The following is a 13,355-nucleotide window of genomic DNA, read 5'->3' on the forward strand; positions in this document are numbered from 1 at the left end:
GGAGGGGGGGGGAGGAGGAGGAGGGGGGGGAGGAGGAGGAGGGGGGGGAGGAGGAGGAGGGGGGGGAGGAGGAGGAGGGGGGGAGGAGGAGGAGGGGGGGGAGGAGGAGGAGGGGGGGGAGGAGGAGGAGGGGGGGGAGGAGGAGGAGGGGGGGGAGGAGGAGGAGGGGGGGGGAGGAGGAGGAGGAGGGGGGGGAGGAGGAGGAGGGGGGGGAGGAGGAGGAGGGGGGGGGGAGGAGGAGGAGGGGGGGGAGGAGGAGGAGGAGGGGGGGGAGGAGGAGGAGGGGGGGGGAGGAGGAGGAGGAGGAGGGGGGGGGGGAGGAGGGGGGGGAGGAGGAGGAGGGGGAGGAGGGGAGGGGGGGGGAGGAGGGGGGGGAGGTGGGGGGGGAGGAGGAGGGGGGGGGAGGAGGAGGAGGGGGGGGGGGTGGAGGGGGGGGGAGGAGGAGGAGGGGGGGGGAGGAGGAGGGAGGGGGGAGGAGGAGGGGGGGTTACAGACAGAAGAGAGCAGGAGGAGCAGGAGGAGGAGGAGGAGGAGGGGGGGGTTACAGACAGAAGAGAGCAGGAGGAGGAGGAGGAGGAGGAGGAGGAGGAGGAGGAGGGTGGGGTTACAGACAGAAGAGAGCAGGAGGAGGAGGAGGAGGGGGGGTTACAGACAGAAGAGAGCAGGAGGAGGAGGAGGAGGAGGAGGAGGAGGAGGAGGAGGAGGGGGGGTTACAGACAGAAGAGAGCAGGAGGAGGAGGAGGAGGAGGAGGGGGGTTACAGACAGAAGAGAGCAGGAGGAGGAGGGGGGTTACAGACAGAAGAGAGCAGGAGATGAGGGGTACAGACAGAAGAGAGCAGGAGATGAGGGGTACAGACAGAAGAGAGCAGGAGATGAGGGGTACAGACAGAAGAGAGCAGGAGATGAGGGGTACAGACAGAAGAGAGCAGGAGATGAGGGGTACAGACAGAAGAGAGCAGGAGATGAGGGGTACAGACAGAAGAGAGCAGGAGATGAGGGGTACAGACAGAAGAGAGCAGGAGATGAGGGGTACAGACAGAAGAGAGCAGGAGATGAGGGGTACAGACAGAAGAGAGCAGGAGAAGAGAGGAGGGGGAATCAGGAGAAATGATGGAATAGACCTGAATGCACTCACATGATATGTGTTTCTTTCCAGACCGATGCACGTACAGCATATCAATAGTATCGAAAACAGGTCTGTGGTGACACACAGTACAGGCGTACCTAACAGAAAACACACCACACATTATTATACTCAGTGAGCCCTGATAACAGTTCTTTAACTTTATTTTACAGATATTAAAACAAAACCAGAAAGATCGCAGGGTGCATGTTTCCAGTTCTCATCACACAAATACAAGTGACATAATTAGCTCCACATGTGCATCTTTTTAAATGGTGACCTGGGAAATGTGACCCATGTGGGGTCCCAAGGACCTAATTCGAGAACCAGTAGATTAGAAGCAGAGTACAAAGTGACTAAAAACTGCATGGTGGGATTTGTACCAGTCCTAACATAACTCTCAGTCTCTTCTACATGAACACACAGAAAATATCAGGGTGCTAAGCAGCCAATTCCTATTAGAAAAGTTTATCTCTCATATTGTTGTTTTGCACTTGATACTTATTAGTATAAATGTTTCCATATGCCAGATAACAATAGTAATCAAATGTTCCACAGAAAGTGTTTGCAAAATAAGTGGCAAGAGCAAGTTTGTTGCAAAAGTGTAGCAGTGTGTATGTGTGTGAAATAATTAATCCTATGGCTGCTAGTTACTAACATTGTTGTGTTTTTAAAATGTGAAGTGTGTAAATTTTAATTTATAATCAATTCCTACTATTTGAATAGCGCTTTCTTCTATGAAGGTTTTTCATAAAAAGTATTATCAACATCAAGGATGTCAAACTCGCGGCCCAAAGAAGCATTTTATGTGGCCCAAATACGTATATTATGCGGCCCAGTAACCCCTGCCGCAATCAGAGCTCAGCTCCGGGGTGACTGGGCCACATATTTGTGTTTAAACTTGGAACGCTGGTCTCTGAAGCGACCATAGAACGCTTCAGAGGCCAGCGTTCCCAGCGATGCAGTTCGTGAGCGGCCTGCCCTGCTGGATCTAGTTAGACCCAGTTAGCGGCAGGCATCTAGGCGGGAGCGGTGCCCAGCGTGAAGAGGTAAGCAAGATAGAGGTAAGTGGGGCCTGTTCTATACTGGGAGGGGGCACAGCATAAGGGGCACTACTAGGAACATTACTGGGGCACAACATAAGGGGTACCACTGCATAACGGCACTACTGGGGGCACTGCCTAAGAGGCTAATACAGGTGGCATTGTATAAGGAGCTCTTATAAAGGGGACACTGCATAAGGGGCACTGCATTGGTTTTTATTCATAATAACCCTTTCAAAATTGCATAGAAGACTTTTTATTCTTGCGGCCCACACACTCCTAGACTTTGAATATTCGGCCCGGTTGGTATTTTGACATGCCTGCACTACAGGAAGTGGTACATACCTTCCATTTTTAAGAAGCAGCGCCTCATCACTCGGTATGTAGCTGGACAGCAGGTCCGCGACCCTTCTTTTCTGAATAAATGAAGCCAGGATAGTAAGTTAGGGGGGTTCCAGTGCATTGCACCTAGCACGCTTTATTCTGACCACTCCGGTTACCCCCCATTAGGAGCAGATACAGAGTTACACACGTTTGCAAACATGTACGGACAGAAGTATAATATGTCTGCCTGTATTTAGAGATCCATTGATCTTAAATAGATTTGCCAGGTCTCCCCTTTAATTCAGGGCACATATGAATAACAGGGTCTGTGGCTGGCTGACTTCAAGTCTCCATTTCACCTGAACCTGTGTAATCCATGTGTCCCAAATTAAAGGGATGGTATAGTAAGTCTACGGCTTAAACAAAAGCATTGCAGAAAGGAATATCTGAATAGTAAGCATAGAACCTGCGTAGACCCCCCCCCCCCCGTCCACCACCAAAATACTACACAAAACACACAAATCAGACATAACCCTACAACCATGCGAAGCTCAGGGTAGGGGGGAAACACAACTAACTTGCTTGTCTACACCATCACTGTATGGTGAATGCCCCAAACAGGGCCGTAGCTAGGGTAGTGCGGGCGGTGCCATGGCACAGGGCACCACAGGTCAGGGGCGCTGTTTGGGCCTGTCACATTTCTGTTTATCATCATTCTCACTTGTAGCTTCCTATTATATCATCTCCTGGCCTCTCCTATCTCTTCCCTGACCCTTCCCCATGAGGCCTTTTTTGGGTGCATTACGTCCATTTGAAATATGAGGGGGACGCCAATGCTCTCTCTGGCACAGGGAACCAAAATGTCTAGTTACAACACTGGCCCCAAACACCGGTGCACAACGTCTTCCCTGCTCAGCGCCACATGTGACACATCGCAAGCGCACATTCGCCCAATTAAAATAATAATAATAAAATAAGTCACCTCACCAATCTCTCCCTACTTTCCAGCTATCCCTGAGTCCTTCCCCCTCACATACCAGGCCATGTTTTCCAGAACTCCTTACGTAAATAAGGACTACTACTTAACCTCTGTGCTACTGGGGGGTGGAGCATATCTGGAAAACATGCCCTGCTGTAGGGCTAATGACCCAGTGTACTCTTGGTCACGCGGCTTGCTGTGGAACTGCAAGTCCCAGCACGTGCCCCCGCAGCCAGACAGGGCAGGGATATGGGCTAGCACCTGCTCCCGCAACAGCTAGCTGTACAGGGGCATGCTGAGACCAGCAGTGCCACACCAACACCCCCAGTCCATGGTATGCCAAGTTTCCCCTCACCTTCAGCACATTCAGCTGGCTGCTGTCGTCCCCTTCCCGTTTGAACGACATCTTTTTGGGCGTTCAGGGAGACGCTAGAAACCCGCCCGCCCCGCGCGCAAGGCATCCTGGGAGTTGTGTCCTGTGTTTTACCTCAGCGCACGCCCACGACGCACGTTCCGCCGCTCCAGGGACCGGGGCCCGCTGCACGCCGGGATATGTAGTTTCCCCTCAGCCCCGCAGAGTTGCCGTTGGGCGCCCTGGGGAATACATCTCCCAGCATGCCCCGCTGCTGTCACCTCTGTCCAGCTGCTGTTGACATGCCCATGCATTAGGGGCTTCCAGGCTTCCTGCTGGCTGATACTGTCACTGACTGTCCTGGTAATGGGAAGTGCTGAGAGGGGTGAGACTGCCCCCCCCTTTCTCATAGCCTCCACAGTCATGTGATGCAGAACATTTCATCTTCCCTCCTGTTCTGCAATATAATGTAATTAAGCTGCAGCACTGGAGGCATGCACATCATGTGAGGACAGTGTGAGGGAGCCTCATTGTGTCCAGTTTGCGTTTCCTGCAGGACCCATGGCGTCTCCTCCCAAGACGGGGGACTCCGGGCTGCTCCGTGGCTCCAGGACGCGTTCTTACGGCAGCATGGTCCAATCGCCGTACTCGCCAGCGAGAGTTAGGAAGGTGGAACACCTAGTCCAGCCGGGGGACACGCTGCCGGGCTTGTCGCTAAAATATGGAGTCACCGTGAGTACCGTAGCCGTCAGAAATTCACCCTGGCGAGGGCACTTTCGTTTTATTTGCTTTATGGAGTAGCCAACGTATATTTACTGTGCACCGCACTGCGCTGTGTAACATGTCGGCGTTTCAGAAATGAATACAAATATTACTTTTTTTTCTCCAGCTGTATTACTTTCAGTTTCTTATTAGCTGTACAGCCTGTGTATATACTATACTACGGTACGGGTGTAGGGAGGATTATCTGTGCCGCAGTAAATTCTAATCACACCCCACTCTGTGTTTGTCCATAGATGGAGCAGATCAAGCGGACCAACCGGCTGTATACGAACGACTCCATCTTCCTGAAGAAATACCTCAGCATCCCGGTCCTGAGCGAGCCACCGGATCTGTCCAATGGGATGCATTCTAAGGAGGATTTGGGTGCAGGGGGCGAGGCCAGCGAAGAGCAGACCGCAGAGACTAAGGAGAAGAAGCACCACAGCACGTCCAAGGGCGCCCAGGAGGAGGTCTCGGTCAGCGACTTCATGAGCAAGCTGGACACCAGGATCCGTGTGTCCAAGAGGGCGGCGGTAAAGAAGATTCGGGAGGTGGATTCCCTGTAAGTACTTACAGGGGTCCTGGCTTACTGGGTGCTAGAACAACACATGTGCAACACACGTTGCAGCCAATTAGATGTGAGGTAGGATACCGGGAAAAGGGGATAATCACTCGGAGGCAGTAGAAGGCGTATTACATTCATTTCAAGGGGTGAGGGGATACATCTCTAGGAGCCTATTACCTTTCATGAAGGGGTCATGTAAATGAACGTGCTGGTGCTTTACCATCACTCTTTTAGAATACTATATAATCAAATAACTGTGCCCGCCCTCCCCCATAAGAATAACCAGCAGCAGTAATATAATCTGGAGCTGCTTAGTACTAAAGTAGTATTGGGCATCGATTGGGAAGGGAATGTGCCTTATTTACCATAGTGGCACCATTTTGTCAGAGACTACGTTGCTCAGACGCTGCGCACACCGTCCACTGCTGATCTGTGCTTACAAAGTGCAGCCAAATGCAAGAATTGTGCTTAAGATTCATTAACCTGGTCCTGTTGCTCAAAGCATCTAGGTAGGGGGACGTTTCGCTGCAATAGACACGATTAATTATATAAAATAACTTGCCTATGAGTGGAGGCGACCATTTTCTGAGCTAAACTAATATTAGTGAGTATACGGCCTATCAGTTCACTGAAAACCGGGGGTATTACTGAGGCATGAGACACTTTGTGCCTCATGGCTCTGTGATTTCACTACTTTCTAGTGAAGCGATAGGCTGAGTGTAGGTTCGGCCCACAAAATGGCTGACTCCACTGTGTGCTTTAGTCTGGCTGCTACACCTAGGTGATAAAAGACCGAAGTGAATGGATAGGCTGAACATTGGATAAGCCCTCAAAATGGCTGCCTTATGGTACAATGCCTTGTTGCTTTGTGATACCTCTAGGGTTATCAGCCTAAATTATTGTGTCTTGTGTAAGGGCACATAGGTTGTGGGTTAGGGATTATCAACTCAAAGTGCCCACCTGTGACCTAGATTAAGTGGAAAGGGACAGAGCGGGCATGTGGAGGGCTGGGGGACATATCTGCACTAATGAAGGAGGACAAAATTTAGACAAAGCCATAAAACATTCTAAAATGCAGATTTCAGTTTTAATTGGAATAAATAGTCCCTATTTAAAGGTATACAAATAGTTTTTGTTAGTGGTTTCTTTATTTGACAGTGGGTCGAGAAAGGAGGAAGGAAATGCAAGTCGTCAGTAAGACAAGATTTTGACATCCACATGACTGACCACATGAATAGCACAATATTCTTAGTGTAACATCCTGATGTTGTTAGGTCTTCACCAGACCGCGTCAAAACTTAACCGACACCTCCAAAGGAATATTGTGTGTGGTACAAGCAGCGTACTTAGGACACGTCCCTCTAGTCACTTACTGCTGTTAAATGTAAAGGTGCATACACACGTAACGATTTTTTGAACGATTTAACTATAACGACGTCGTTATCATTCAATTGTTGAAAAAAATTGTTCAGTTTCTGAGTTATAACGATGAACGATTATCGTTCATGTGCGTTCCCGTTTGTAGTTCATTCTGACTGACCAACTGAACGATTTTCATTAAGGGAAGTTACAAAAATCGTTGCACTTTAAAAAATCTGACAGATAATCGTTCAGAAAATCGTTCAGAAAACCGTTGATAACAAAATCGTTGAGTGTGTGTGTAGCTTTACTGAAATGTGTGTTGTTTCCCCCACCCAGATCCCCGGAAAAGAATGCAGCTTCCACAGTAGCCTCCGGCTATCAGACTAACGAGCGCTACAGCGAGGCCTCACCGCAAACTCAACAGCGCTCCCTGCTGGGACCCCTACCACTTACCGTAATCACGCGGGCCACCACCCTGAGAGATCACGAGGATGAAATATTTAAACTCTGACTTCCGCTCTGGACCTGCTAAAAAATTGTAACTTTTTTCTTTTTTAATAATTGTTGTTTTATTTTTGTAGTGATCACTAAATGTTTTTTAAATCGCTTCCAGGTGAATTTTCTGTGGCGTAAATAGACAACAAACTCTTAAACTCCCAGCTGCAGCCTTTTCTTTTTCCTGCAAGGTGCACTTTTAGAGAGCAAGAGAACAACGAAATCCTGACTTATTTTTGTTAAATTAATTTTTATTTTTGTCAAATTCATCATGAAATCTGAAAGGCTTTGTGTTTCGATAGTCCTGTTCCTTCTGTAAACCACTGGGTGGCGCTCACAGCTGCTTTTGCAGAAATGTTCTATAAGGCACACACGGACATAACAGACTTATCTATTCTACAAAAAGTTTTGGAAAAAGTACAAATCATTTTTCTTTTTCACTACAAATCCCGTCATGCTCAACAAGCATTAGTTAGAGGAGTGTTATACTTTACATAGTAGTATTTTGCAATAAGTTATTGATGGTTTAACGAATGCAGGCCTGTTATTATTTTTCATAACTCACCTAGTGGGGCTCGGCTCCAAAGGACCCCATTTTGTTTTACCTTGCCAATGTGGCCTTCAATCGCAAGTTAGTCTAATGCCAGCTACACATCAGAACTATATGCTTGATTTGTTGTTCCCATTTGCCCAGAAATTACAAATCTGGCCAATATCGTTCTAGTGGGTACCCACCTTAAAGTGCCTCAGTGCCCCCTGGAGTGTTGCCGGTCCCCCTGTAGGCACAAGTATGTCCGTGCCTATCTGCGTTGCTGGACGTTTCCAGAAAAATATGGTCAACGTATATGCTACTTTTTAATGGTGTGAATTTTATCTTTACAAAGGATCATGGGATTTGTAGTTTCTTATCAGCAGGAGAGCCATGGGTGGCAAAGCTGTAAACAATCTGCGTTATATTGTGATTTTTAAAAGTTAGAGGGGTATTCAATATGAAAGGTTAACTTCCCTGGCGAAGTTAACGTTTCATATCGGAGTTTTTTCCTGCGTTAAAGTATGGTGCGCGCTCCCGCTTATCCCCGTATTCAAAATAAAATTAACGAAAACGGGAAACTCCGAAGTTGGATTTGCGTAAAGTTACGAATTTTTCCTTCAAATAATTGTAAGACCCCCCTAAAGTTGTAAAAACATGGGGGAACACTATGGGTACCCCCGTTTTAGCCTTTAATTGAAAGTCGGGGATTTAAATAGCCGCAGCAGGTGCTTTTTCCCGACATTGAAGAAGTGATGCAGAAGAGCACTTAGGTTATTTTTTTCGTTTTTTTAAGTGGTCCCATCAAATTTGGGGTACATGAAAATGGGTACTAGCATATTTTTAAGTCCCTAAAGTCAGTTTTAAAAAATTCTGCATTTGTGCACCTGCCGCTATAATTCTACTCTAGAATACACCTGCCGCTAATAATCTATTCTAGAATACACCTGCCGCTATAATTCTACTCTAGAATACACCTGCCGCTAATAATCTATTCTAGAATACACCTGCCGCTAATAACCTATTCTAGAATACACCTGCCGCTAATAATCTATTCTAGAATACACCTGCCGCTAATAATCTATTCTAGAATACACCTGCCGCTAATAACCTATTCTAGAATACACCTGGCGCTAATAACCTATTCTAGAATACACCTGCCGCTAATAACCTATTCTAGAAAACACCTGCCGCTAATAGCCTATTCTAGAATACACCTGCCGCTAATAATCTATTCTAGAATACACCTGCCGCTAATAGCCTATTCTAGAAAACACCTGCCGCTATTAATCTATTCTAGAGTACACCTGCCGCTAATAACCTATTCTAGAGTACACCTGCCGCTAATAATCTATTCTAGAGTACACCTGCCGCTAATAGCCTATTCTAGAATACACCTGCCGCTAATAACCTATTCTAGAATACACCTGCCGCTAATAACCTATTCTAGAATACACCTGCCGCTAATAACCTATTCTAGAATACACCTGCCGCTAATAACCTATTCTAGAAAACACCTGCCGCTAATAACCTATTCTAGAATACACCTGTCGCTAATAACCTATTCTAGAATACACGTGCCGCTAATAGCCTATTCTAGAAAACACCTGCCGCTAATAACCTATTCTAGAAAACACCTGCCGCTAATAACCTATTCTAGAATACACGTGCCGCTAATAATCTATTCTAGAATACACGTGCCGCTAATAGCCTATTCTAGAATACACCTGCCGCTAATAACCTATTCTAGAATACACCTGCTGCTAATAACCTATTCTAGAATACACCTGCCGCTAATAACCTATTCTAGAATACACCTGCCGCTAATAGGCTATTCTCGAATACACCTGCCGCTAATAGGCTATTCTCGAATACACCTGCCGCTATTAATCTGCATACTTGCAGAATAGCCCTGAACCTATTTCCCTATTGTTTAACAATTTTTTCCCATTTTTTTTTTTTTGCACCCCAATTTTTAAATTCATTTTTTGGGGTGTCCCTATTTTTTTTTTAAACTTTTTTTGACACAGTTCTTTTTTAAATGTCAATCTCAAGGGTGCAGGCTATTTTTTTTAAGCCTGCACCCCTAAACCCCAATTCTGCACTTTTTTTCGACACCTATTCAATGGTGAAAAGTTATCACCGTTTTTTATAAGACTTTTCAAAGCTGCGATAAGTCTTTGAAATTGAATATGGTGTAAAACTAAAACAAGTGATATTAACGCAAAAACGTTAAAAAGTGCGATATTAACGCAAAAAACGATGTTATCGCACCCATATTGAATACCCCTATTAGTATACTGTATTTACGATACTTTTTTTATTTTTTTGTATCATATGTAACATAAAATGGATGTACGTAGATAGATTTTAAACCCTTGTTGTGTCCCAAACAAGTAATACTGGTGATAAGGCTGCAGAAGCCGATGGGGGTGAGTGTCTGAGACAGACTCCAGCAGTTGTGATGACATCCAGCCATACAAAGCCGTCAGTACATCTGCCAAACACCCCTCCGGTCATTTACCCGGGACAGATACTGACCTGCGAACTCCAGTCCCCGGCAGCTACACTGTTGCACAGTAACTAGGACAGGCTGAAGCGTCCAGCTGTCTCATGCACCAGAATAGAGGGCCTCATTCATCAACGAGTTTTATCATATGCAATGACTTTTAAAACTTGTTGTGTATGATAACGGTGCTCCAGCCAATCAGCTCCTAATTGTCATCTGTTTGAAAAATGACAGTTGGGAGCTGATTGGCTGGAGCACCATTTATCATACACAGTGACAGTTGGGAGCTGATTGGCTGGAGCACCATTTATCATACACAGTGACAGTTGGGAGCTGATTGGCTGGAGCACCATTTATCATACACAGTGACAGTTGGGAGCTGATTGGCTGGAGCACCATTTATCATACACAGTGACAGTTGGGAGCTGATTGGCTGGAGCACCATTTATCATACACAGTGACAGTTGGGAGCTGATTGGCTGGAGCACCATTTATCATACACAGTGACAGTTGGGAGCTGATTGGCTGGAGCACCATTATCATACACAGTGACAGTTGGGAGCTGATTGGCTGGAGCACCATTTATCATACACAGTGACAGTTGGGAGCTGATTGGCTGGAGCACCATTTATCATACACAGTGACAGTTGGGAGTTGATTGGCTGGAGCACCATTTATCATACACAGTGACAGTTGGGAGCTGATTGGCTGGAGCACCATTTATCATACACAGTGACAGTTGGGAGCTGATTGGCTGGAGCACCATTTATCATACACAGTGACAGTTGGGAGTTGATTGGCTGGAGCACCATTTATCATACACAGTGACAGTTGGGAGCTGATTGGCTGGAGCACCATTTATCATACACAGTGACAGTTGGGAGCTGATTGGCTGGAGCACCATTTATCATACACAGTGACAGTTGGGAGTTGATTGGCTGGAGCACCATTTATCATACACAGTGACAGTTGGGAGCTGATTGGCTGGAGCACCATTTATCATACACAGTGACAGTTGGGAGCTGATTGGCTGGAGCACCATTTATCATAAACAGTGACAGTTGGGAGCCGATTGGCTGGAGCACCATTTATCATACACAGTGACAGTTGGGAGCTGATTGGCTGGAGCACCATTTATCATACACAGTGACAGTTGGGAGCTGATTGGCTGGAGCACCATTTATCATACACAGTGACAGTTGGGAGCTGATTGGCTGGAGCACCATTTATCATACACAGTGACAGTTGGGAGCTGATTGGCTGGAGCACCATTTATCATACACAGTGACAGTTGGGAGCTGATTGGCTGGAGCACCATTTATCATACACAGTGACAGTTGGGAGCTGATTGGCTGGAGCACCATTTATCATACACAGTGACAGTTGGGAGCTGATTGGCTGGAGCACCATTATCATACACAGTGACAGTTGGGTGCTGATTGGCTGGAGCACCATTTATCATACACAGTGACAGTTGGGAGCTGATTGGCTGGAGCACCATTTATCATACACAGCGAGTTTTACAACAGTAACAGCTTTTTTCTGATGCGTTGTGACGCGGTTGTTTAAAAGGAATTTGGGGGACAGCATCAATAAACAGGCTGCTGTAGTGATAAATGTATATTTCATGGTGCAGACTGCGCTATTTTGAACACATTAAAGTCTCCCGCATCCATACGTGCGCAGATTCAATCATGAATTGCACTTGCACTTAGGAAGGAGGAATGGGGGAGGGAAGGAGCCAATTGCAGTAACGTGTCCCATGCAGACCACACCATGGACGCGCTCGCACCTGTCAAGAAGCGGGGTCACTTGCAGGCGCTCCGGAGCAAATTATGCACTGATGATGACAGCAATCAGCAGTCGCCTCTGATTGGCTGACTGCATCTTGATTCCTCCTACTAATACAATTTAAATGATTAAATTAGTGCGGCTGCCGGGATCTCTTCACATTATTTATTAGGTACGTGCAATAAGTCCACTGCAGGAAAGCAGATTCCCATTCTCTAGAGGGAAAGACAAAGGATTTTTGTATTTAATTGAACTTAATTAGTTACTTTTGTTTTGTATTTGTGTCTGTATTTTACATGGAAAATGCAACTATGTATTTATTAACAACATTGTCCAGACACAGACTGTCTAATATATATGATAGTTCAATAAAGTGCTATTCTGTATGAATTGTGTAGTATAATGTTACTACTAACACTGTCACCCACATCTGGTGTAACCCAGGCGCATATACTACTGTTCTCTCCTGGTGTAACCCAGGCGCATATACTACTGTTCTCTCCTGGTGTAACCCAGGCACATATACTACTGTTCTCTCCTGGTGTAACCCAGGCGCATATACTACTGTTCTCTCCTGATGTAACCCAAACACATATACTACTGTTCTCTCCTGATGTAACCCAGGCGCATATACTACTGTTCTCTCCTGTGTAACCCAGGCGCATATACTACTGTTCTCTCCTGGTGTAACCCAGGCACATATACTACTGTTCTCTCCTGGTGTAACCCAGGCACATATACTACTGTTCTCTCCTGGTGTAACCCAGGCACATATACTACTGTTCTCTCCTGGTGTAACCCAGGCACATATACTACTGTTCTCTCCTGGTGTAACCCAGGCACATATACTACTGTTCTCTCCTGGTGTAACCCAGGCACATATACTACTGTTCTCTCCTGGTGTAACCCAGGCACATATACTACTATTCTCTCCTGGTGTAACCCAGGCACATACACTACTGTTCTCTCCTGGTGTAACCCAGGCACATATACTACTGTTCTCTCCTGGTGTAACCCAGGCACATATACTACTGTTCTCTCCTGGTGTAACCCAGGCACATATACTACTGTTCTCTCCTGGTGTAACCCAGGCACATATACGGCACATACACTACTGTTCTCTCCTGGTGTAACCCAGACACATACACTACTGTTCTCTCCTGGTGTAACCCAGGCGCATATACTACTGTTCTCTCCTGGTGTAACCCAGGCGCATATACTACTGTTCTCTCCTGGTGTAACCCAGGCGCATATACTACTGTTCTCTCCTGGTGTAACCCAGGCGCATATACTACTGTTCTCTCCTGGTGTAACCCAGGCGCATATACTACTGTTCTCTCCTGGTGTAACCCAGGCGCATATACTACTGTTCTCTCCTGGTGTAACCCAGGCGCATACACTACTGTTCTCTCCTGGTGTAACCCAGGCGCATACACTACTGTTCTCTCCTGGTGTAACCCAGGCGCATACACTACTGTTCTCTCCTGGTGTAACCCAGGCGCATACACTACTGTTCTCTC

General features: G+C 46.6%; 2 protein-coding genes across 3 annotated transcripts in view; one reads left to right on the forward strand and one right to left on the reverse strand.

The window, feature by feature from the left end:
- Positions 1–3,944, reverse strand: part of SCNM1 (sodium channel modifier 1) — a 29,047-nt gene extending 25,103 nt beyond the window's left edge. Inside the window, exons 1-3 of one of the 2 annotated variants that reach the window (XM_088467607.1) lie at positions 3,826–3,943; positions 2,513–2,583; positions 1,137–1,225 (exon numbers count right to left, since the gene is read on the reverse strand). In XM_088467607.1, coding sequence (XP_088323733.1) covers positions 1,137–1,225; positions 2,513–2,583; positions 3,826–3,876 — 211 coding nt within the window. In that variant the 5' untranslated portion in view covers positions 3,877–3,943. Of the gene's footprint in view, positions 1–1,136; positions 1,226–2,512; positions 2,584–3,825 lie in introns of both variants that reach the window. The other variant, XM_088467608.1, reaches the window with a different exon arrangement.
- Positions 3,945–4,162: 218 nt separating this feature from the next.
- LYSMD1 (LysM domain containing 1) lies at positions 4,163–8,471 on the forward strand. The gene is made up of 3 exons (XM_088467723.1): positions 4,163–4,554; positions 4,839–5,146; positions 6,848–8,471. The coding sequence occupies exons 1-3, from the start codon at positions 4,384–4,386 to the stop codon at positions 7,020–7,022; spliced, it is 654 nt and encodes a 217-aa protein (XP_088323849.1). The 5' UTR covers positions 4,163–4,383; the 3' UTR covers positions 7,023–8,471.
- Positions 8,472–13,355: the final 4,884 nt, after the last annotated feature.

The sequence above is a fragment of the Taudactylus pleione genome, unplaced genomic scaffold (genome assembly GCF_031769625.1).
Source record: "Taudactylus pleione unplaced genomic scaffold, aTauple2 ptg000073l, whole genome shotgun sequence".
Lineage (NCBI taxonomy): Eukaryota > Metazoa > Chordata > Amphibia > Anura > Myobatrachidae > Taudactylus > Taudactylus pleione.